The sequence below is a fragment of the Populus alba genome, chromosome 1, assembly GCF_005239225.2.
Source record: "Populus alba chromosome 1, ASM523922v2, whole genome shotgun sequence".
In the NCBI taxonomy this organism is placed as follows: Eukaryota; Viridiplantae; Streptophyta; class Magnoliopsida; order Malpighiales; family Salicaceae; genus Populus; species Populus alba.
In genome coordinates this window covers 34,369,351-34,391,829 of record NC_133284.1, presented here as the reverse complement: position 1 = coordinate 34,391,829, position 22,479 = coordinate 34,369,351, and the positions used below count along the sequence as shown (strand labels likewise).

At 31.7% G+C, this 22,479-nt stretch overlaps 2 protein-coding genes across 3 annotated transcripts; one reads left to right on the top strand and one right to left on the bottom strand.

The window, feature by feature from the left end:
• The first annotated feature begins 6,832 nt into the window (after nucleotides 1-6,832).
• LOC118055346 (uncharacterized) lies at nucleotides 6,833-11,594 on the top strand. The gene is made up of 3 exons (XM_035067225.2): nucleotides 6,833-7,343; nucleotides 7,950-9,450; nucleotides 10,113-11,594. Exons 1-3 carry the CDS (start codon nucleotides 6,965-6,967, stop codon nucleotides 11,251-11,253), a joined length of 3,021 nt encoding a protein of 1,006 aa, XP_034923116.1. The 5' UTR covers nucleotides 6,833-6,964; the 3' UTR covers nucleotides 11,254-11,594.
• A 2,194-nt stretch (nucleotides 11,595-13,788) lies between these two features.
• On the bottom strand, nucleotides 13,789-16,597 carry LOC118055347 (probable mediator of RNA polymerase II transcription subunit 26c). 2 transcript variants are annotated; one of them, XM_035067226.2, is made up of 10 exons: nucleotides 16,377-16,595; nucleotides 15,716-16,232; nucleotides 15,572-15,640; nucleotides 15,387-15,469; nucleotides 15,195-15,268; nucleotides 15,021-15,070; nucleotides 14,894-14,927; nucleotides 14,648-14,784; nucleotides 14,392-14,491; nucleotides 13,789-14,285 (listed from the first exon to the last, which is right to left on the bottom strand). In XM_035067226.2, the coding sequence occupies exons 2-10, from the start codon at nucleotides 16,139-16,141 to the stop codon at nucleotides 14,167-14,169; spliced, it is 1,092 nt and encodes a 363-aa protein (XP_034923117.1). In that variant the 5' UTR covers nucleotides 16,142-16,232; nucleotides 16,377-16,595; the 3' UTR covers nucleotides 13,789-14,166. The 2 variants fall into 2 exon arrangements, with proteins under 2 accessions (XP_034923117.1, XP_073267857.1); XM_073411756.1 differs by lacking the exon at nucleotides 13,789-14,285 and having other exon boundaries at nucleotides 14,392-14,515; nucleotides 15,716-16,597.
• Between the last annotated feature and the right edge of the window lie 5,882 nt (nucleotides 16,598-22,479).

Below are 22,479 nucleotides of genomic sequence, written 5' to 3'. Positions count from 1 at the left end.
GAGCTGCCGTCCAATTCAAGAATAAAAAAAGAGAGAAATCAAAATGAAGAGAGTGTAGTATACAAGCCAAAAGAAAAAAAAGAAAGCTTTGAGCATTGACAAGGAGACCTTGACAAGTGATAATTCATCACGTCTAGAGTCCATGTATTGATGTTGACACCCCATGCAAAAGACCTACTTGTATATATTATTTTCTGAACCAAGAACTAAAGATTCAAAAGATTTGAAAAGGAAATTGAATGAGGACCACCTTGTTATGTGACCCATGCATCATCATGGAACCATCATGAACCTATCCTATAGCCAATTGAAACGCAACACTTCATTCGAGGTTGAATATGCACTAACCTCCATCGATTCTTTGGCCTGTTGAAGCAATGTGATTCTTATGCGTTATATTTTATCAAAATATTGAAAGATTTGTATATATGATGATTGATTGAATGTGTGCTGATACGTTCTTACGAAAGAATTTAATTATGGCATATGAAGAGAATGTCAATTCCACTTCATTAATAGATCCATTACAGTAACCGAAAAAGCAGAGAAAAGCATTGATGGGTCCAAAGAATCAGTCCTCACATTGCATCGGGTAAGTGTGCGCTGAGGAAAGATTGCACCGGCAACTTAAAATCTAGGGCTTGATATCAAGGCTCTCAATTCCGTTTCGGTAACTATTTTATTTTTTTTAATTGAAATAAAATGTTTCAGTATCGGAGTGTTTTGACGTGCTTTTTCGGGATTGTATTGTTCATATATATATTATGTAATACAAACACAATGCCAAACAAATATAATTTTAAAATTTAAAATATTTCTAAATAGTCAAGATTAAATATATCTTTAACTTAAACAAAATATCAAAATATTATGAAAGTAAAATATTTTAACAAAAATATTTTAAATATAAAGTTAGGTCAATGTTATCAAGTGTCTAATGAAATCTAAAACATCCTTTGTTTTGCTCAAATTCCTACAAAATATAAACATGAAAAAAAAACAACATGAATATAAACCATATATATTAGTGATAAATCTAATTTTAAAAAATTAATATTATTGTTAATGAAAATAATAATAATAATTTTCAATATTACTATTAATATCATTGTTATTGAAAATAGTAATGAAAAAGAGTTTTTTTATAATCGGGTGGTTTAATTAATGAAATTGAGCAAGGTTCAATTTGATTCAATAGCTTTTCAAGAGCGGAACGGAACATATGGAATGAAACCGGAACATTTCGGGTGGAATTTAGCCGAAAAATCCGGAACGGACCGAGATTTAAAATGAGATGAAATTTGTTCCGTTTTGTTCTGTTTTTTGAATTAGTATAGAATGTTTCGGCCATTCCGGACGGAACGAAACAGAATTGACAACCTTGCTTGATATCAATGAATACATTGTTTCTGCTTCTAGGAGGCGATAATCGCCACAGCCACCAAAACCAAGGGCGGAGCTAAGGAAGGGGCAAGTAGGGTCCAGGCCTCTCCAAGATATTTTAAATTTTTTTATTAGGTAATTAAGTGTGAGTTGGAGGTGTTAACTCTCCCTTGCCAAATAGGTTTGCCTTTTAATTTTTAACTTTGTATTTGTTCTGTCTTCTAGGTCAGGGGCGAAGCTAGAAATATTTATAAGGGGGGGTCAAAATTAATATAACAAAATATAATATTTGTTTTAATTTATTGTACATGAGTTGTAAGACAAAACCTGTATAATTTAGTTTTATTCAAATAACTTACTACAAACATATAATGACCTTTATATAAGGTAAAATGTTTGGAACAATATCAAATTGAGTCAAAGTAATGAAATTAATTTCATCTTCATAATGTATCTATCACTTTAATGTTGTTAGTCTTTATACCTATCAAATATAAACATACAAAGTATATAAGAAACACTAGCTAAAGAGAATCATTATTTATGTTTGATAAACTTTGAAATAAAACAAAAAATAATAAAGAATGATTTTTACATATTTATTTTAATTATGCTCATAGTTCTTTTATAGAATAAAAATCATTAATTATCATATCAATTGTGAATCTTTCAGCAATTTCTTTTTATATATAGACAATCAAATAATTCACAAGAAAAACACCCTCCATCCGATTGCGAAGTCTTGTTATAACAACATTCATCACTAAAAAAGCTCGTTCAGTAAGTTGTGAGTTATCAATATTGATTTTTTTAAAAAAAAAATCAATTCTTCTTATTTTGTTCATGATTCAACCTAAAAAAAAACATATATCGTAAGAAAAAAAAATGATAATTTTGGTGGCTCTACTAAAAACAAAATATATATAAAAAATCCAAGGATAATCAAAACAAACCAATAAAATATATCTAATTAATTAGAAAATAAAAATCACTATAACAAGAATTCAAAAAACCAATTGATAGAACTAGCAGATCTGAGAAAACAAAAAAGCAAAAATGATAGAATTATATATATATATATATATATATATATATATATATATATATAAACATCATCAAATTATTAACAAACATCTCAAAACAAAACAAAATTAGATTTTAAATTTAAGTTACCTTATTTTGTTTGTTGAAAGATAAATTAATTGGTGGCTCTACTTTAATTTTTTTGTAGAAAAATTTTACTTGTGATTTATGTTTTTATTTTTGTTTTTAATCGGCCGCAGGATTTATATTATAGTAAATTGATGGCTCTATTTTTTATTTCACAAAATAATATTTTTATATTTTTTTTCTTTCCCACAATTATCAAAAGTAAATTCAAAAGAAATCAAAAGTAAAAAGCCATACTTAATTTCAGGCTTACTTCTTTAAAATAAAACATCTCCTCACAATTAATTACCCAATAATACCTAGCAATTAAAAACAAAATGTCTTGCAGGGGGGGCCCGGGCCCCTGCTTGCCCCCCATTGCTTCCGCCCCTGTTCTAGGTGGTTGCGTTCCATGTATGGTTCCTTTTATTGACCAAGATACACACACAAATTATTTTCCAAGTCATTTATAATAATTTTACTTTATTTTTATATTAAAAAAAATAAAAATGACATGGCAAAATTTGATTGATAGAATTTTTAATTTTAAAAAGGTGACCTTATTAACAGTAATTAAATGGAACTTTACTTTTAATTTTTTATTTACTCTTGACCGATGTGAAAAGAAAAAAATATAAGGTCATTACCTTATGTAACCCTAATATAAATATTGCAGCTAATGAAAACACAAATCATGAATAAAATTTTTCTACAAAAAGATTGAAGAAGAGTCACCAATTAATTTATCTTTCATCAAATAAAACAAGGTAACTTAAATTTAAAATCTATTTTTTTTTATTTTGAGACGTTTGTTAATAATTTAATGAGGTTTTTTATATATATAATTATACCATTTTTGCTCATTTGTTTTTCTCAAATCTGCTAGTTCTACCAATTGTGTTTTTGAATTCTTGTTATGGTAATTTTTTTTAATTAATTAGATATATTTTATTGTTTTATTTTGATTATGCTTAGATTTTTTTTTTATATTTTGTTTTAAGCAGAACCACCAAAATTATCAATTTTTTCTCACAATATATGTTTTGATTTTAGAACATGTCATCCAATCATGTACCCAATCATCAAAAGTTAAAGAACATGTCATTGATTGCTGATTTATGTCAAGGATTGGTTGAAACAAAAAAATCAACAATTTATCTGCTAGTTGACAGGTTGATTCGACTTATTTTGCCTTTTCCTGTTTCGACAACAACTACTAAACGAATTTTTTCAGTAATAAAGATTATTAAAACAAGACTTCGCAATCGGATGGAAGATGATTTTCTTGTAAATTATTTGATTGTCTATATGAAAAAAAGAAATTGATGAAAGATTCACAATTGATATGATAATCGATGATTTCTATTTTATGAAAGAACAACGAGCACAATTAAAATAAATATGTAAGTTATTTGATAGATATAAAGACCAACAACATTAAAGTGATGGATACATTATGAAGATGAAATTAACTTCATTACTTTAACTCAATTTAGTATTGCTCCAAACCTTTTACATTATAATAAAGTCATTATATGTTTGTAGTAAGTTATCTGAATAAAACTAAATTATACAAGTTTTGTTTTACAATTCATGTACAATAAATTAAAACAAATATATATCTTGTTATATTAATTTTGGCCCCCTGGCCCCCTTAATAAATAATTCTAGCTTCGCCTCTATTGGCAGCAACGTCTCTTGATAGCCAATTTCTTTGACCACTTGATTATTATTATTATTATTACTATTATTTTATAATCATCGATGGTTACATTTGTTTAATATAAGGTTCACAATCTTAAACTCTATTCAACCTTGATATTTGATAAGATATTGACTTTATTATCTGAGGATAAAAAGTTCCCCTAATTGGGATTGTTTTTCTTGCAAGTATCTAAGACTATCTTAGTAGATTTGGAGTTCTTTAGATTGGGAAGAAATCTAAATACTTAACATATAAATCAGCTATTATCTCAAAAAAAAAAAAAAAAAAACCTTTTTCTTTTTATGTTCCTAAATTTTTAACATTGTCAGTGGCGTTGTCTATGAGAAACTCTATAAAAGCCATAAAAACATTTTCCCCTGAGTACAATTATTAATGGCAGAAATCAAAACATCCTATGAATAGGATGAATTACTGATCTTCCTACTACAGCAGATATCCTAGCTCCCATACAATTGATTCTTTAACAACTGGTGGAACAAATACAACTCCTTATCTAGGCAGTCCTAGCAAGCCAATAAGTGAGAGAGAATCCACCACCACAACTTACAGCTCCCCCTCAATAAATTGTCGCATCTTAACACTCACCTCCATGATAAAAACCTCACCCAGTGTCCATAGATGACTATTATATCTAGAGGAGTGTGGGCAAAATGATCCTAAAAAGGACACTCAACTTTAGAAGTTATCAAAACATGCCAAAAAGCATTCATGTCCTTAAATCACTAGGGCACGAAGTGGTTATTCTAGGCGTCCATCTGGACAATGTGAGAAAAAGGCAGTTCACCCATCACGTCATTCTATACAACACATATGCATGGCATGAAGTTTCCCTAAACCCGATAGAAGTAGACACAATAAAAAACCAGAAGAAGAACTCATAAACGAAGGTGTTTACACTACTTATCATATTAGAGATTCCCCTCTGTGTATACGGGTTCTATACACGCACATACCTAGAGATTACCTTACCACCAAAATGGCTTCGGACAGTTATTATGGACTTATAGACCCTAAGGAACATATACAAAACATACACTGCAATCTAGAACTAGTTGTTCAGGACAATCATACCATGTGTAAAATCATCCCTACAACTTTCAGAGGCTTAGTAAGAGTATGGTAATACAACTTGAAACCAGCTTCAATCATCAACTTTAATGATCTTTGCACCAAATTGGTGGCACGCTTCATCATAAGCATCCCAGTCAAAAAAAATTCAACTAAACTCTTTGGAATCACCTAAGTAAAGAATGAATCTACTAGGGCATATCTTAAATGATTCAATGAAGAAATGTTTAAAGTTGAAGACTTGATGGAACCGGTAGCTTCGGAAGCCCTCATCAATGGAGTAAAGGAGAAAATTTTATGGAGTGTGTTATACGCTCTGAGAGTAAAAAGAACCATGGAAAACAACATACGGATTGAAGAGGTGAGTACACTACGTCGTGGTCCTTTCCATTTTACCAGAGACAAACAAGAAGAAAGCTTCCCTAGACAAGGTCGATCACCCAAGCGAGACTACTCTCCTAAAAGAGATAGTAACTCTAAGAAGAATCAGAGGAAACCAACTAAGGAACTTTCGTTTTTTTTATTTATTTATTTTTTTGTTCTAAAATCAAGTGTATCCTATTAGTAGCGGATCTTTTAAAATTTGGTGAGAAATTTGAAATTTTATAATTTATTTCTTTGCGGATAAATATAAAGTTAAAAATAAAATCACATAAGAGTTTTGTTTTCATAAATATGGTGAAATCTTTTGATTGAAAGTACTCAAATAACCTGACTTATTTGTTTTATAATAGTTTTAACATAGTAAATATATGCAAACTTGTGCTCTTTTAAATAGGAAATAGTGTAAAAATTTATTTCCTAACCCAATTTTAACTATATATATACTTTTTAAAATTTTAACAGAGTCAAATGACCACACTCTTTATATATTCGATCCATCCTTAATTTTTGTGTCAATCGCACGGTGAAACTAAGTTAGTCTTTTTATGATAATCCAACACGAGATATTTATATAAAAATTATAAGATTTATGAGAATTTTACTTTTCAAAACCTGACTGGTAAACTCTAACATACTAAAGAAGAAATATAACCCCTCAACCATCAAATCAATCCTTTTATATTTAGAATTTTATAAGGTTTTTTTAGAGCTTCGCCAACTTTTTTTTTTTTTATTTCAACATCCTCTCTTCTTTTAGGATTCAAATGTGTACAAGGTGCACGACAAGAGGAGGTTGCCTAGATGGTGCCAGTAAGGGCTGGAGCTGCATTCACAGTGCAAGATTTAATAGGCAAATTGTGCAATAATTTGTGTGATTAGCTAGTTCATGTTGGAACGAATATGGGAGGAGACGATGGACAATCCAAACCAAGCACTTGTGAACTTTGAGCCCAAAAACAGGCTAGGAGACTATAGCCTAATAGATCTAAAATATATAGAAAAACCAATCCATTAGACCCAAAACTATGGACCAATTTTCATGTAGCCCGTAATCCAATAACACTAAACCACATGCAAAGCACGTGAGTTAGGGTTTTGCAATGGGTTTAACACTTCTATCCTTTCTTCTTCTATCACCATGTGAGAGTGTTTTCCTTTCGACAAAGTTGAAAAACCCTCACCACTACCATCACCAAAAACCCTATCATGGATTGAATCAAAACCCTAAAAGAACCCTAAACCTAAACCTAAACTATGATCATCTCCAAGCCCTTTTCTTCAAAAACCCTCCTTTCACTTACTTCAAAAAACCCATCTTCTTCACCATTATTGCCATATTCAATTTTCATCTCGCACTTCTCAACATCATCACTAGCACCTCATTACTCCTACTCTCATTCGCTTTCCGACTCGAAAAATGTTAGGGTTTCAGTGTGGTGGGATATTGAGAATTGTAATGTGCCAAGTGGGGTTAATGTTTTTAGAGTGGCTCAAGCTATTACTGCAGCTCTTAGGGGTAATGGGATTAAGGGGCCTGTTCAAATTACAGCTTTTGGTGATGTTTCGCAACTTTCAAGGGCTAACCAGGAAGCACTTTCTTCGACTGGGATCAACTTGGCGCACATTCCTAATGGTTTTTTCTTTGATCATCTTGGATTTTTTTTAAAAAAAAATTTCTGGCTTGTGTATTTTTTTCATAACTGGTGGTAGTTTTCTTGTGGGGTATGTGAAAAGAATTGGAATTGGGTATTGATTAAGCTGGTGAATCGATGGAAACGTTAATGGATATTTGTGTATGGTGAAACTGATAGTGAATATTCTTGTTTAATTTTGGCCGTTTATTAAATAAAGTTTCAAGCTTTTTGTGAGTTTTTGGCAAGTGGATTTCTTTTTCTTTCAAGTGAAAAGTTTGAGTTGAGTATTAGAGTTATGCATGTTTTTATTTGATGAAAAGTGTGTCATAAATAAGAAGGGAAAAATTAACTGGTATTATGTTGCTGAATGTGCTACTGGGATATGATTTTATGAGTTTCTGCAAATACCGGGAATGAAAAATGCTAAATGGTGTGTTGTGGAAAAGCTAATGCCTTTTGCGTTGAGGAAATTGCAGGTTCATTAGAATTGTTAGAATGGCTGAGAGTGTAGGATTTTTTGATCTTCAAGAAAATACCTTGATGTCCTGAAATTTACTCAGTGTTCTAATGGCTCTACCGCTTTTGCAAAATTTCTGGTTATGCAGGTGGAAAGAACAGTGCTGACAGGTCTCTTCTCGTTGATCTTATGTGTTGGGTTTCCCAAAATCCGCCACCTGCCCATCTTTTTCTGATTTCTGGTGATAGGGACTTTGCAAATGTTCTACACCGTTTGAGGATGAACAACTACAATATATTGCTTGCTGCTAAAGATACTGCCCCTAGTGTTCTCTGCAGTGCTGCAAGCATCATGTGGCAGTGGGATTCTTTGGTCAAAGGGGAAAACCTATCTGGAAAGCATTTTAACCAACCCCCTGATGGTCCCTTTGCCTCTTGGTATGTCCATTATAAGGGACCACTGGAAGACCCCTTTGCAGTTGTTGAGCAACCAACATGTTTGAAGGTCAAGGATAAAACTGAGGGTTCAGAGTCTGCAGTTCGTCCTATTCCGAAAGCAGTTATGAAGCAGCTTTGTCACATTTTGAGTTCATGTCCAAAAGGAATGTCAATTACTGACCTTCAAAGCGAGTTGGCAAAAAGTAGTGTGCCTGTTGATAAAGACTTGTATGGATATAAAGAGTTCTCCTGCTTTCTTTTATCCATGCCACATATATTGAGGCTCAAGAGTGATGGTGATGGTCGATTTGTTGTACATTGTGCCCCTACAAAAGCTCCTGAACCATTTCAGCTCAATCCATGCAAGTCTACACCTACTGCTGTTAACAATGGAAGGCAACACATTACCAGGTCTTCAAAGTCAAATGATGAGGACATTTCTGCTTCTGGATCTGTGGATGGGAAGTTGTCGTTGCCTTCTTCTCTTAAGCCAAATTTAAAAGCGCCCCCAACAAATGTGCACCAACCCTCTCTTGCTGAGAAGTCTGTCAAAATGAATATTCAACAACCTCCAAAACAAATGGAACAGCCCCAGCCTTCAAAACAAATGGAACAACCCCCTGCAGTTGCTGAAAAGGCAGAAACGGTTAATGCAAAGATGATTGAGGATCATCTGCCTGCTGTGAAAGAACAAGTTTCTGCAACTGAAGTGGGCTTTTTTAGGAAATTCTGGAGAAGATTGTTTGGTGGCAAGGTTGATGATTCAGAATTGAAAAGCGAGAATGTTCTAGTGGAATCTTCTGGAGAAAACTTGGTGAAGAAAAATGAGAACACTTTGGCAGAACATGATCCTTCCAGTGAGAGCCCACTAAAGAATGTAGAGAAAAAAAGCGTGGATTCTACATCTCAGGGTGATGATCCAGTGGATCCCACTGTGGAAACAACTTGGGAGAATAAAACTGCTACAAGTTCTGAACCACATGCTGGAATATTGAGGAAAAGTTCAGGTTTGTTTAACCGGATATTGGATTGGTGTAAATTTGGGGGAGATAGTGCAGATGCATCAAATGATCAACGTACTGTAATACATGGGCACATGAAGAGTGATGCGGGGAAACCTGAGGTTTTTTCTGAGGATTTGTTTTGGAGAGAAATGGAATCTTTTATTGTCATGAAGAGAGGATCACTTGTTATCTCACAATCCAGGACCAGGTTTATGAATTTTACTTGTTTTATTGTTCTATTTTAACAGTTCTAGTAATAGTAGCTAGTTAACTACTTCAGTTTTTATGTCATCCAGTGGTTCAATTTCTTTCTTTACCAAAGTGAGGAGTTTAAAATATAAAACCAGAAACCCACATACAGTAAGACCTGAAAGGCATCAGGAAAAGCGTATCAAACTCCTTACTCTTCTCAAAAAATTACTTTTTGCAAAATAATTATTCTTGTTGCTTGCTATTTTGACTTTTTTTTATTCATCCAGCAAAACTTTCCATCTTCTTAAGACTCAGAAAACTTGCTAGGTTATCTCGTGAAATCTACTCTGTTTTTGTCAGGTCCTGTTCTTCTTATAGAAGTTGAAATCCTTAAACAGGTTATGTTTTTTTTTTCTTTCAATTTTCTAGAAAGGGTTGATTTTTAGAGGTTGATGAAATGTTTTAATCTTAATACGTGAATAACCTTAAAAAGGAAAAAAAAAACTTTCCCTAGTATGTTAATATTGATTTTTAGAGGTTGATGAAATGTTTTCTCTCGTGAGCTTGGTACAGTAGTATGTTAATATTGATTTTTATATCTAGAACATGTAGAAAAACAAAAACTGCAGTTGCAGCCAGTGTCATATGTTAATACTCCTGTTGTCTGTGATTTGTCAGGGAACAGCTAGCGCAAAATCTGCAAAAGGAAGGACCTTTGGTTCTTAGATCTCTGAGTGAAAGTGATGTCCTTCAACTGGTGGATATGATAATATCGGAGAAGAAATGGGTAGAAGAATGTCCATCTGAAGCTTTCCCTTTCAAGCTCTCTTGGTTTGTTGCACAGAGTACTGTGGGTGATTCTCGTGCTTCAAATGGATTGAGTTCAATATTTATGAGTGCCCTATCAGAGTCTGACTTGCGGAGACAACCAGGACATGGAGATAAAAAGAGTCAGAGCATTTCTCACACTGGAGTGTCCTCACCTGTCTCTGTTAATAAAAACCCTTCTGAAAGGTCTAGGAGTGAGATAATAGGTGACTGTCAAAAGCTTGTCAAAGAGATAGTGAAGGAATTTCCTGGAGGATATGATATGGACGCATTTAGAAAGCTTTTCCTTGAGAGGTATGGCTATAACCTTGATGCCAAAAAGCTCGGTTACCCCAAGTTGGCATCCTTCCTTCAGATAATGCCTGGGGTGAAAATAGAATCCAATCTTATCATTCCTTGCAATGAAATGGCTAAACGTTCAAGCACAGGCAGAGCTGCTCTTAAGAATACAAGTTCAGAAAGTGAGTTGTTTGATGCATCAAAGAAGGATGATGAATTGGACTCTACATGGGAAGAACTTGGTCCTGTTGACAACACGGGTTCTGGAAAAATGGCAATGCAATCAGCATTGAGGATGAAAAGAAGAGGTGAAAGAATGAGGCAACCATATCCTGAATATGAATCTCCTCTCTCGGATGATGAATATTCAGATTCAGAAGAGTCTGGTGTGGTAACTCGTCCTGGAGGGCAAGCAAAGCCTGGATTTATTGATGAAAACAGCTCACTACTGCAAATGCTTGATTCATGGGATGACAGTAAGGAAGGTGACGATAAGAATCAGCCAGAAAATCTGGAAAGCGTGCTTGATTCGTTCACAAATGGTTTGAGGTCATCTTATTCATCCAGACCAGGCACGAAGATCAAAACTTCACAAAGACCTCAAAAGAGCTATTCTTTTGTTGCAGATCCTGTAGAGAACAAAACAGAGTCGCTAGTTGATGGCATATTAGTTAGCTTGAAGAAACCAAATGAGTCTAGGGTGGAAGGTTGATAGGTCTCAAGAAGTAAATGCAACCAAGGTCTTCCTGTGGAGTGTTAGCAAAGGTGAGATTCCCTTTTTCAACACTCCCTGGGTTTGTTTATCCTTTAGCTCCATTTTTCAGCAAGTGTTTTATAATTATTTTTTGTGCTCGCGGGAAATAATTATAGGTGGGGAGATAATACCTTTGAATCACCTTTAATGTATATATCTATTTTATATTCTAAGCTTGCACAGATGTAATCTACATGCAAGGAACCCTGAGGCTTTCTCCTATTGACGCAGTCAGTGTATATGATTTTGTTCCAGATTGAGAATTGAGATGGCTATCATCAATATACTTTTGCTTTATAGATCTTTTTGTTAATGAGGAATTATTCCCATCCACACTAGATAAATCTCCGGTCAAAGTCTATGCTTGTGGCCCGTTAGTTTCATTTACTTTTATATTTGCGTTTTTCTTTCCAGGTCGATTAACAGGGTTTTCACCTATGATTTTCTTCTACCTAACTATCTGTTAATTGTTAGTAAATATTCTTCTTTCTCCTTGTGCTTTGATGAAGTAGCTTGGTTTCTCCGATTCAACTCCTTCATGAGCATCTATCACATATGGTAAAGATTATATCAGATTTTTCATGTTTCAACGTGCTTGCCATACCAGTAAAGTTGGTTAGATTACCTTGGGAGCTTAAGCACTCTTTAACCAAGGGCCAAAGACCTTGTTAACAGATCAGCTCCATGCATGTGGATAGACTAGTTAGGACCAATCTATAATCACTCAGTTCAATGGCCATTACAGTAGGAGAGCAGTGGTCTTCTCTTCTGTCTTGTAGTTGCTGTGCTGCACGAGTAATAACAGTCGATGAGTGGGGAAGTGATGTGGCAAATTTTTTGACAGTGTTGATAAAAGTTGTTAAACTTGGTCTAAATCTCGCGTTCCAAGATTACAAGTTAATTAATAATTTTAAATCAAGCTAATATCATTTAAAAAATAATAATAAATTGAACATGATTTTGACTGAATTGATTGGATTGTTGGTTGATCTTAATTAGGTTAAACTTCTTCGATTTAAGTTAATTTTTCTTTAGCATCCAGCCAAGCTGGTTGTAATAACTACGTAATTGATTTGTTTTCAAATGATGAAACCAGCAGGAAAGATGTAAACACAGCCATATTCAGTGCTTTCTGTGCCCTGCTCATGTTGTTTTACATGATTTTGCAATCAATCAGCATCAACGAGCACAATACAGAACTATTCCCGAGAAGTCTCTCTCATCAAACATTATCCAAAAGACTCCATTTAATTTTCTTTACATATTAGTAACATTGCTAGATTTGGATGAGTGGGAGTCTAGTCAATTTAATCCTCTTCAAAATTGAAAAAAAAAATATATGAAAAATAATCTTTATTACCTCACGCTCTACTGTATACAATAGTTGAAGTTGGTATTGATGAAAAAGAAAGAGTAAATTATTCATTAATCCCTCGATTTTCTAAACATGGTTATAATTTAATCCTTTGTGTTTGAATAATCGATAGCTTGGTCCCTCAACTCTTATTAACGGTTCTTTTCAATTCCAAATTTGCCCTTTAACAATTTAAATTTCTATAAAATATATATATAGTGATGATCCAGAGAAAAAACAAAACATTTTTATTATAACAATACAATACTCCATGAGAGTTAAAGGATTAAATTATAGATTTTCAAACATGAAGGATTAAGTTACAATAATAATCAAGATCCAAGGACTAAAAGATTCAACAAAAATGATCCCCCTAGGTCTGTGATTCATGTATTAGCAATTTAGAAATATTTTTATGCACTTAAAGTACTCCTTATGAGTATAAAGTCCCAAAGTCGGATCCCATAATTTTATTTTATTTTGAAAAAGGAAGGGGAATTTCATGTTCTTCAATTTTTGGATATATATTATTGTGAAAAAATAGATAATATCATGACATTTTTTTCTTTCCTTTTAATCATACCCATGTTTTTGGTAAATTACAAGGTTGCCGCGTATCATTACAAGCTTGACGACCTTATTTGATGGACAGCCAGTTAAGGCAATTTGACTAAGATCAGCCCTGTCATTACAAGCTTGGTGACTTTACTTGGTGGCTGGGAAACAGCTATGAAGCCTTAACTTTTCTGCTAAAAAACAGTTAAAAAAAAGAAGAAAAGGCTAATTCATATAACAGATTTTCAAAAAAGGAATTGAAACCCACCAAAGCATAGCAGTCCAGGTGTTCAAGGAAAGCAGTCTCCAAAAGGAAGCAATGGGCAGCCTGTTAAGGCAATTTGACTAGCACTCCCCCATCCATTCTTTTTCAAGAAACCCATTAATATTAGGATAATGGCAGGTGCAAACCTTTCCTCCCCCATCATCAACAACCCAATCCCCACCATCTTGGACCTACCAAAGTCCTTGAGCTTTAATTATCATTATCATAAGTAAAGCAATTGGTGTCGTTGTATAATCTAGGAGATGTAAACAATTTCCTTGTTATGCTCAAGTTAATGATGGAAGAATCCAGACAAACCTTAGAAAAACTTTATCTATACCGAAAAAACAATGTCCAACTAGGCCAATTAGTCTCGTCACTCACATGGCAGTTTGTCGATGAGAACCTCAACAGTATTCTATTTTCTTATGAGCTCCTTGAAGGGTTCTTTCTATGACGGGGGATGAGGGCAAATTAAGGAATATTGCTTTCCTTTTGTTTTCAAATGAGAACCTCAAAAACCTATTTTCCAATGAGCTAAATTAAGGGTTTTTTCTTATCATAAGAAAAGAATTAGAGGTTTTCCCCTCTTAAAGAAACAATATAAAAGGATAAAACGGACTCAGGCTTTCCAGTGCCCCCCACAGGTCCTTAGATTTCAAGTATGGAGGTCATTGTGTGATCTCTTTGCCAAGAATCACCAGTGCCTCCCTTGATGAGAACCACCACCTCTGTTCTTTGCAAAGAAGGTATTCTTATTCTTGGGTTTCGGTATCTCGTGAATGTCCATCACTTGAATTGTTCTTTGTTTTTTGGCTTCACAAAGCAAAGCAACATGACACCAATTACCAATGAGTAACATTGTACAATGTGAACTTCAGAAAACCAAATTCACACAGAAAACAAGGAACAGAAATCAAACCATTTTCAGCTTCCTTATAATTCGCTTGAAGCCTTTTACTTGCCGAGGCAAACTTTTGATCAGCATCAAATTTGTTCTCTTTCGGTTGTTCTCTTTGTCTCTACAAAACCATAGATATCAAGTCCTTGAAAAAATCAGTGAAATGGTGATCTCAATGACTCTGTGATCTTCAGAACAGGTAAACTATATAAATTTGCTATTTGGGATGCTCTTGTTCTGCTTCTTTTAGGCAAACATAAATGCATAAGCTTGATACCTGTACATTGTGCGGAGCAGATGAAGATGCAGGAACTGGTTTTTTAATAGGTTTGGTCAGAGCTTCATTTCGAGGAGGAGCCAGTTTCGGTTTTCTTTCTGGTTCAGAATTATTCCTATCTGATCCAGAACTCCCATCTACATAAGACATTAGCAAATAGAAGGGAAACAGACAGCAGATTAATCAAAGGCAAAGGGATAATGAAATATAAACCAAATCCAACTTTGAAACTGATTCTTCACTCACTGTGAGGATTGGGAGAGTATGCAAAATCAGGAACCTGAAAAAACAGAATCTTAGAAAGGAAACAGAAGGGAGAATTTTTGGCACTTTCAACAACTTTTCAATGGCACAAGGAAAGATTGTCTTTCACCTGGTGACGACCATTCTGGGGAATCTTCTGCTGAGGTGAGTCCCCGTAAGCTGCAGAAAAATGCTCGTTAACTTCCATTTGTAACTCATTAATCCCTTCAATTTTAATTCTCTATTCCACTTTATAACCAGTTTTTCCCAGAAAAGAAAATTTGTGAATGATGATGAATGTTACCCATTAAACCAGAGGATGCACGCTCTCCGTGTGGATTCAACCTCACCCAGTCATCTACAATTTCTTTCCATTTTCTGGACACAATCACCAAGTCCACAAGAGGAAAAACATTTTAACTGCTACTTCATTCAAGCAGATCATACAAGAAACTGCCAGAAACTCATATTTTCTACAACTTAGTATCTTCAATACCTGACAAGTTGCTTCACTAATCTCTTAACATCATTAGATGGATGCTTTCGCAATCGATTCACATGCCTTCCAATATCAGTCTCCTACACATCATTAAACAGTAACCAGAAAATTAGCAACAAAAAATTCACCAACAAGAACAAACACAGCAACAATAAAAGTTGAAAAATTGTTCAAGCAATCACCTTAAGTGCCTGAAATGTGATATCCATATCTGCTAAACTTTGAAGCAAATCAACCAAAGAATCTTCAGGCTAAAACACAAAAAGAAACCAAAGTCAAACCAAACACCCCCCAACTAAAAAGCAGCGAAAAAAATAAATCAAAACCTGGTCAAGATCTTCAAGCTGTTGCTTGATATCCAAAATCTTCTTCGGCTCATCATCAAACAACCCTCCAAACGGATCCAATTCCTCATCATCACCATCACCATCACCATTAACGGACCTTGGTGTTACTGGAGAATCTGCATACAACCTTCCCCCTTTCTCTTCCTCATGGCTACTCTCTTTCTCTGCAAGATCCTTCATTCCATTCCCATTAGCAGTATTGATAATGTCAATATCATCAAAACTCCGGTCCCTACATCTACTACATGAGCTTGATGCTGCAAATAATCTCGCCACAATATCATCTCTCTTTCTCTTCAATTCAGACCCAAAATCCAAAGAAGCCACATCAATTGCTGTATCAATAAAAGTCCAAACGTCAACACCTGAACTCTCCAATATTGATCTAAAATCATCAATATCCATCCTTTTCTTGATCCCCCTCTCTCGAGATCAAACTTCAATTCTTCAAAATTCAAGAAAGATTTGTCTTAATATATATTTATATCACTATGACCTGCCAAAAATATAGACAAATGGGCTTTCTTGTTTCTAGTAACAGAAAAAAACTGAACACACCATCAACAGATCTAGACAAGATTAGGATACAAAACAGAAAATTTGGACAAGAAAATAACAAAAAATTTGTTGTAAACAATACCCATTTTGATCTAAACCTCAAAACTTGTAACAAAAAGTTTCACCAAGATTTTCTTCATCAAATAATGAGCTTTCAAACAACAAAAGCTTGTCTTTTTATCAATGGAAGTGGAAAAAGATTTGAGCTTTAGAAGGAAGAGTTTAGACAGAAAGAAAGTTGGGTTGGGTTAGAGGAGAAACTTCTATAGTATTGTTGTGTTTGTTTTTTGAGTAGTAAATGATTAATGGCATAAAGGAATTTCTTTTTTTTTTTTTTACACTTAAAATAACATGGTTTTAATATTAAAAAAAAATAAAGCAAAATTATTAATCTGACCATGCCAATAGCATGTCTGATAAATTCTGTTTTTGAACCCTCTATAAAAATGTGATTTATTTAAAAGAATTAATAATTTAATATTTTTAATCATTTTAATGCATTCATGTAAAAAATAAAAAAAATTATATATATCTTCAAGTAAAATTTTTTTAAAAAAAATTATTCTACGTTACAATATCAAACATGAATTAAAAAATTAACTTGAATTGATATGTATTAATTAAAACAACATTTAAAAAAAAAAGTTAAATAAGATTTATTGAATCAATTCTTATTTTATATCTGTCCTTTTGATTTCGGGTTTTGCTGACGTATGCCATTCTATGATCTGGTCTCCTCCTCTTAAAAAAAGCCAACTTTGGTTTGTAGCGGATGGATAGAGAGAGAATTGTGCTTTCTTTTGCTTTCAATAATGATGAACCGGTTTTCACCTCTTGCCCATAGGATGGGTGATGCCACTAGAATCTTCAATACCATTACCTCATTTTTAATTGTTATAAAAAGTTTTATTATGGGTTCATTTTAATTTTATATTTCTAATTTATTTTTAAAATATATAAAATATTTATTTTTATATTTTTGTTATATAACACTTAGTTACTCGGCCAAATAAATATTTATCATATATGATATTATTAAATTAATACATATTTTAGAATATGTAATAGCAAATTTAATCACGCTGCGAATCAGATTATTTTAAAAAGAATATTAAGAGATTTTTTTTCAATATTATTAAATTCAATCAAACAGTTTAATCTTGAAATCTATCAACTCAGCTATATGATTAACTTAACTTTTCAATTAAACCGTGTTGGAGCTATTCCAAAGTGAATCAATCAATCTAATAGGTTCAAAAATAACTTGGATGACTGGTAAAAATATGATATATTTTTAAAAAAAAAAATTAAGATGATAATTTTTTTAAAATATTGAAACGATGCTGAATTGAATTGACCTCGATCACCTTGCAACCTAGATCATGGGCTTTAATGAGTTTAATAACTTTATTGTTTTTTAAAAATTATTTTTATTTAATTTCATGATAAAAATACAGGCTTTCAAAATCAATTATCAACCCTAAAAATGATGTTTATTTGAGTTCATGATAACCTATAAAAAGTATACAAAAATAAACCATAAATTATATTTCCCAACCAATTCAATATTAAAGAAGAGAGGAATAAAAAAATTAAAGGACCAAAACATAAATAAAAAAAACATAGCAAGTTTGATGGGTAAACTCGCCAAACCCGCGAATTGAGTAATTCAAGTCAATATGTCAAACCTGCAAATCAAATAATGAACTTCATTAGAATTAATAACTTTTTTTCTCTAAATTATTTTTTATCTAACCATATAATAACAAAAATAGACAATCATAAAATCAAGTGTTAAATCAATACTGAGTTTTTTTTTCAAAGGCTATGATAACTTTATAGAAAGATAAACGAAACAAATTATAAAACTCAATTCTTGATTAGCTCAATATTAAAGAATAAAATAAATAAAAAATTAAATTTAAAGAAAAATAGAAAAATTAAACTTGTAAAACCCATGAACAGACTTATAGACTTTCTAAAATTTAATAATATGTTTTCTTTTCAAAACTATTTTTTTAACTATACGATAGAAAAAATAATAGATGATCACATGATTTAGTTCTATTAAAAAAAAAAAGAATGTAATAACCTAGTTTTTTCGAAATCATTTTTCATTTAACTAAACTTTTAATAAATAGACTATATTGCATTGCTATGATATTATTTTTATATCAATTTGATGTTGAGATATTTTTTTTAATACCGCGATAACCATATAAAAGGTAAATTAAAATAAATTATCAACTTTATATCCCAATAAACATATAATATAAAGACTAAGTTAAAAAATTAATAACTAAGAAAAAAAAAGTGAAAATGAAGAAAACAAATTATAGATTAAAATAGTAATTTATAATGGTAATGGGTGTGGGAAAAAAAATAATATAGAGTTAAATCACTTTAAAATATTCAATATCTTTTTAAAAGGAAAAAAAATGTTATTATTGAATTAATGGATTAATTTTTTTAAATATCAAGTAACGGTATTTAATAAAAAAAGATAATACATAATTAAGTTGGATCAAATGTAATAAATATTATGATTGAAGTAGTAAAGAAACTAATGAAAAAGTTTTTAATGGAAAAGAACAATTGGTGAAACAAGTCCGTCATTTTTGTCTGTTCCCACTCACGTCGACGAAAAATGTAAAAAACAAATTCAATGATATAAAATTATAATTTTTAAACTCGAAACATCTATTTTTTTTTTATTTTATAAAAAAAATAAAATAAAAATTAACAAATGTTAACCTAGCTATTAAAACCTAGATATCAAATCACCTAGTTGACAAATCAAGCTGTGGAGTGGGGTCAAGTTTTAAAACAGATAAATGGTATTAAAAACTTGATCATGACCGTGTCTCAATCCAGTTGCCTTTCTGGCACCAAACTAGCTTAATGCTACTCAGAGCTTATAGACTAGAGAGCTCCATCTCATAATCTAATTAAATGCATCGATCCAGCCTGGACATGATGACTTGATTTTGTTTTAAGGCATTATATAGCTAATCTGGAGATCGAATTTGAATTCGATATTGTCTTTAGTAAACCTTCCATGTTTGATACCATCCTCTATTTGAAGAAATCTTACTTGGTACCAATTTGCTTTTAATTCAAATTTAAAACTTTAATATAGATAACAAATTCACTTGTATTGATATCTCAAAATTTAAACCAAAACCAGAAAAAATCGAGTCAAACTAAAACTAATCACTCTAATAAAACAATATTATATATAAAATCGTGCATGATCTGGAATCCACTGATTAAATACTATAAATGAAGATATTATTCTCTTTGAATTTGTATGATATTATACAAAAGCATTAAAATGTCTAAAGCCATTCAATGCTTAAGCTATAGAGATAGCTTTCAGCAAGCACACATGCAAGGCACCATTCATTCAGCTCATTGAGCCTTGTAATTTTCCACGCAAAAGGTCTCCACCATAGCCGAAACTTTTGATTGGCCTTATAAGGTCAAATCTATCTCATGGGTATGATGCATCATCCTTTGGCGATTTCTCCATTGTCTTTACACAGACATGTAAACAAGTGTTGTTGTCTTTGTCTTGATAACATATGTTGCCTCTCTCTCCTACCGTTTGATTGAAAGAGCAACGATTACAGTCCTATAAATTTCGTTACGTACCGTGACTTAACATAAATTTATGATGGTTTATGTTTTCAAATAACATTCATACATATTAATTCTTTTGTATATATAAAAAAATCCTTTGCTCCAACCCCACATTTCATAAAAATAAAAAATAGATTTATTCAAATTTTGAAATTGCTTTCTAGATATTACCAATTCAAATCTCATAAATTTTAGGTTTACTGGAGGTGTGTATAAGCTGGCCAAACACTCATATTATTTTAATATTTTTTAAGATTTAAATATAAAAATTATTTTAATATGTTTTTAAACAATAAATATTTTTTTAAATCACTCTACCGTTCACTGTCAAACCCGTCTTAAATCTTTATTTGATGCATTGGGTTTGACAAAATGATGTGAAAGCCAACCCTAACTAGCATAAGAGCTCCATTTTTTATCATCTAGAGCTTAATCGTAAAATTGCAAGGCTCCACATCCCACATGGATGTGGTGTGAGGATTTTAAAGGAGATAGATATATTTTGAACAGCTAGCTAGGACAAATTAATAAACAAGTAAAGAATATATAATATTTTTCTCCTGTTCAAGATATATACCACTACACACTACATGAAAGAATATCCAAGAGGTAGGTTGTCAATCAAATCTAAAATCCGATTCTCCTTTGTAGAAAAATCAAAGCCCACCCAAAATGTTTGGATTACACATAAGCTTATAGTTTTATCGTTAAGCAGAAGCCTCACCATACAGAACTGGAAATGAATAAGATACTTGCTTGCTTCCAATAAAATCTTACTCCTCCTTGAGAATGCTTGAATCATCGCTCATAAACCACAAAGCTTTACAAGAATAGGAGCCATCCTCGACTAGACATGAGAATATATATATATATATATATATATATATATATATATATATATGAGAATCACCAAGTATTATATATGAAAGTTATAAAATTGCACTCGAATGTTAACTTTAGAGTAAAGATCATGGCTCTGAGCATCAACATAGTTTGACTCTTCAATTTTTTTTAAAAAATAATAAAAACGATATTGTTTTGAATAATTTATTTTTAAAAAAATTTAATGAGTTTTGATTGAGTTTTATCCCAGAATAATCAGATCATGAATTGACCCTAGTTTTTTACTAGATCTGACCGAGATGCTTTTATTTTTTTAATCAAAACTTGTATATGTTCAAAGTTGGCCGAGTTCTAAATTAATACACTATTAGTCTAAATTTTATAACTAGAAATCAGATGATTATTACCCAATCATTTTTTTTAACTCACTAAAATTTTTTACAATTATTTATGTTTGGATTATATATTTTAATAGAAAATTAGCCTGGTACATTTGAATGAAATCTTGTTTTTATATTCAACTCATGTCATTTTCACTCTTTGATAAAATTGATTTGAGTGACATTTCTGCAGAGAAAGCAATGGCCCATTAATATACAAAATAATTGCAACAAGCCCATTATTTATCCAAGTCAATAGTGGGCCTTTTAAATCTTAAAACCAAACACCATTAAGGTTTTGACTTCGTGCACACAGATAGGCTTCCAAGCCTTATTATACCCATGCAAATTGCAACAATTAAGAGAGCAGTTCTTGTAAAGGGAAGATTTCCTCCCTCCTCCTTTTATTTTCTATTTTTTGTTTATTAAAATGGATATTCAGCCAGCTTTACGTTAGTAATAGAAAAAAAAATATAACATTTTCAAATATATATATATATATATATATATGGATAATCATAATAAAAATTGCTTGGTTCAGATGTAATCTGTCTGAGAGTGTTGTTACGGTTATTTTTTATAGTATTTTAAATTTAAAAATATATTAAAATAATATTTTTTAAATTTTTTTAAATTATTTTTGATATCCGTGTATTAAAATAATTTAAAAATACTAAAAATATATTAATTTAAAATAAAAAATAATATGATATAAAATTTAAATTTTTTTAATACACAAAAACAAACATACCATACGGAAATGAAAGTTGACAATTTCAAAACGATACTGGAATCTAAAAGACACTTCCATGGTGGAAGAATTTTAAAACATCACGAGGTCAAAAAAGGTCTCCCAAAGGAAGCCGCCTTCAATGTCTTCTCCCTCACATTCTTACTTGTCAGATACGGCAGATGCATATCCAGGTGGGTAAAGGTCAGACTTCGAGAACTCCAAGAACAACGGGCTATAAATTAGAAATAAACTGAAATATATTCCAATAAAGTTTTAAAATATTATTTATATTATTTTTTAATAAACTTTTAAATTTTTTAATTTTAAAATTTATACAAATTCATACTATTTTTTATTTAATTTTTTTAATGTTAAGGGCATGTTCTTCACTTCAATTTTTTGTTTTTGTATAAACTAGATTACTGCAGCTTTATGTTATACGTTGAATCAATTTTTTAATATAAAAAATATTTAAGTATTACTAATAAAAATAATTTTTTAAATAATATAAGGATTGATTGGATATGATCCAGTCAACTTATCAGATTTTAAAACAATTTGAATTACTAGTAAATACATAATTTGAT

Coding starts and splice junctions, on each gene's coding strand:
- LOC118055346 (XM_035067225.2), top strand. CDS start 6,965: ATGATCATCTCCAAGCCCTTTTCTTCAAAAACCCTCCTTTCACTTACT. Junction 7,344..7,949: donor CTTGGCGCACATTCCTAATG/GTTTTTTCTTTG, acceptor CTGGTTATGCAG/GTGGAAAGAACAGTGCTGAC. Junction 9,451..10,112: donor ATCTCACAATCCAGGACCAG/GTTTATGAATTT, acceptor GTGATTTGTCAG/GGAACAGCTAGCGCAAAATC.
- LOC118055347 (XM_035067226.2), bottom strand. CDS start 16,141: ATGGATATTGATGATTTTAGATCAATATTGGAGAGTTCAGGTGTTGAC. Junction 15,470..15,571: donor TCACATTTCAGGCACTTAAG/GTGATTGCTTGA, acceptor AATGATGTGTAG/GAGACTGATATTGGAAGGCA. Junction 14,492..14,647: donor CTGCTCCGCACAATGTACAG/GTATCAAGCTTA, acceptor ATGGTTTTGTAG/AGACAAAGAGAACAACCGAA.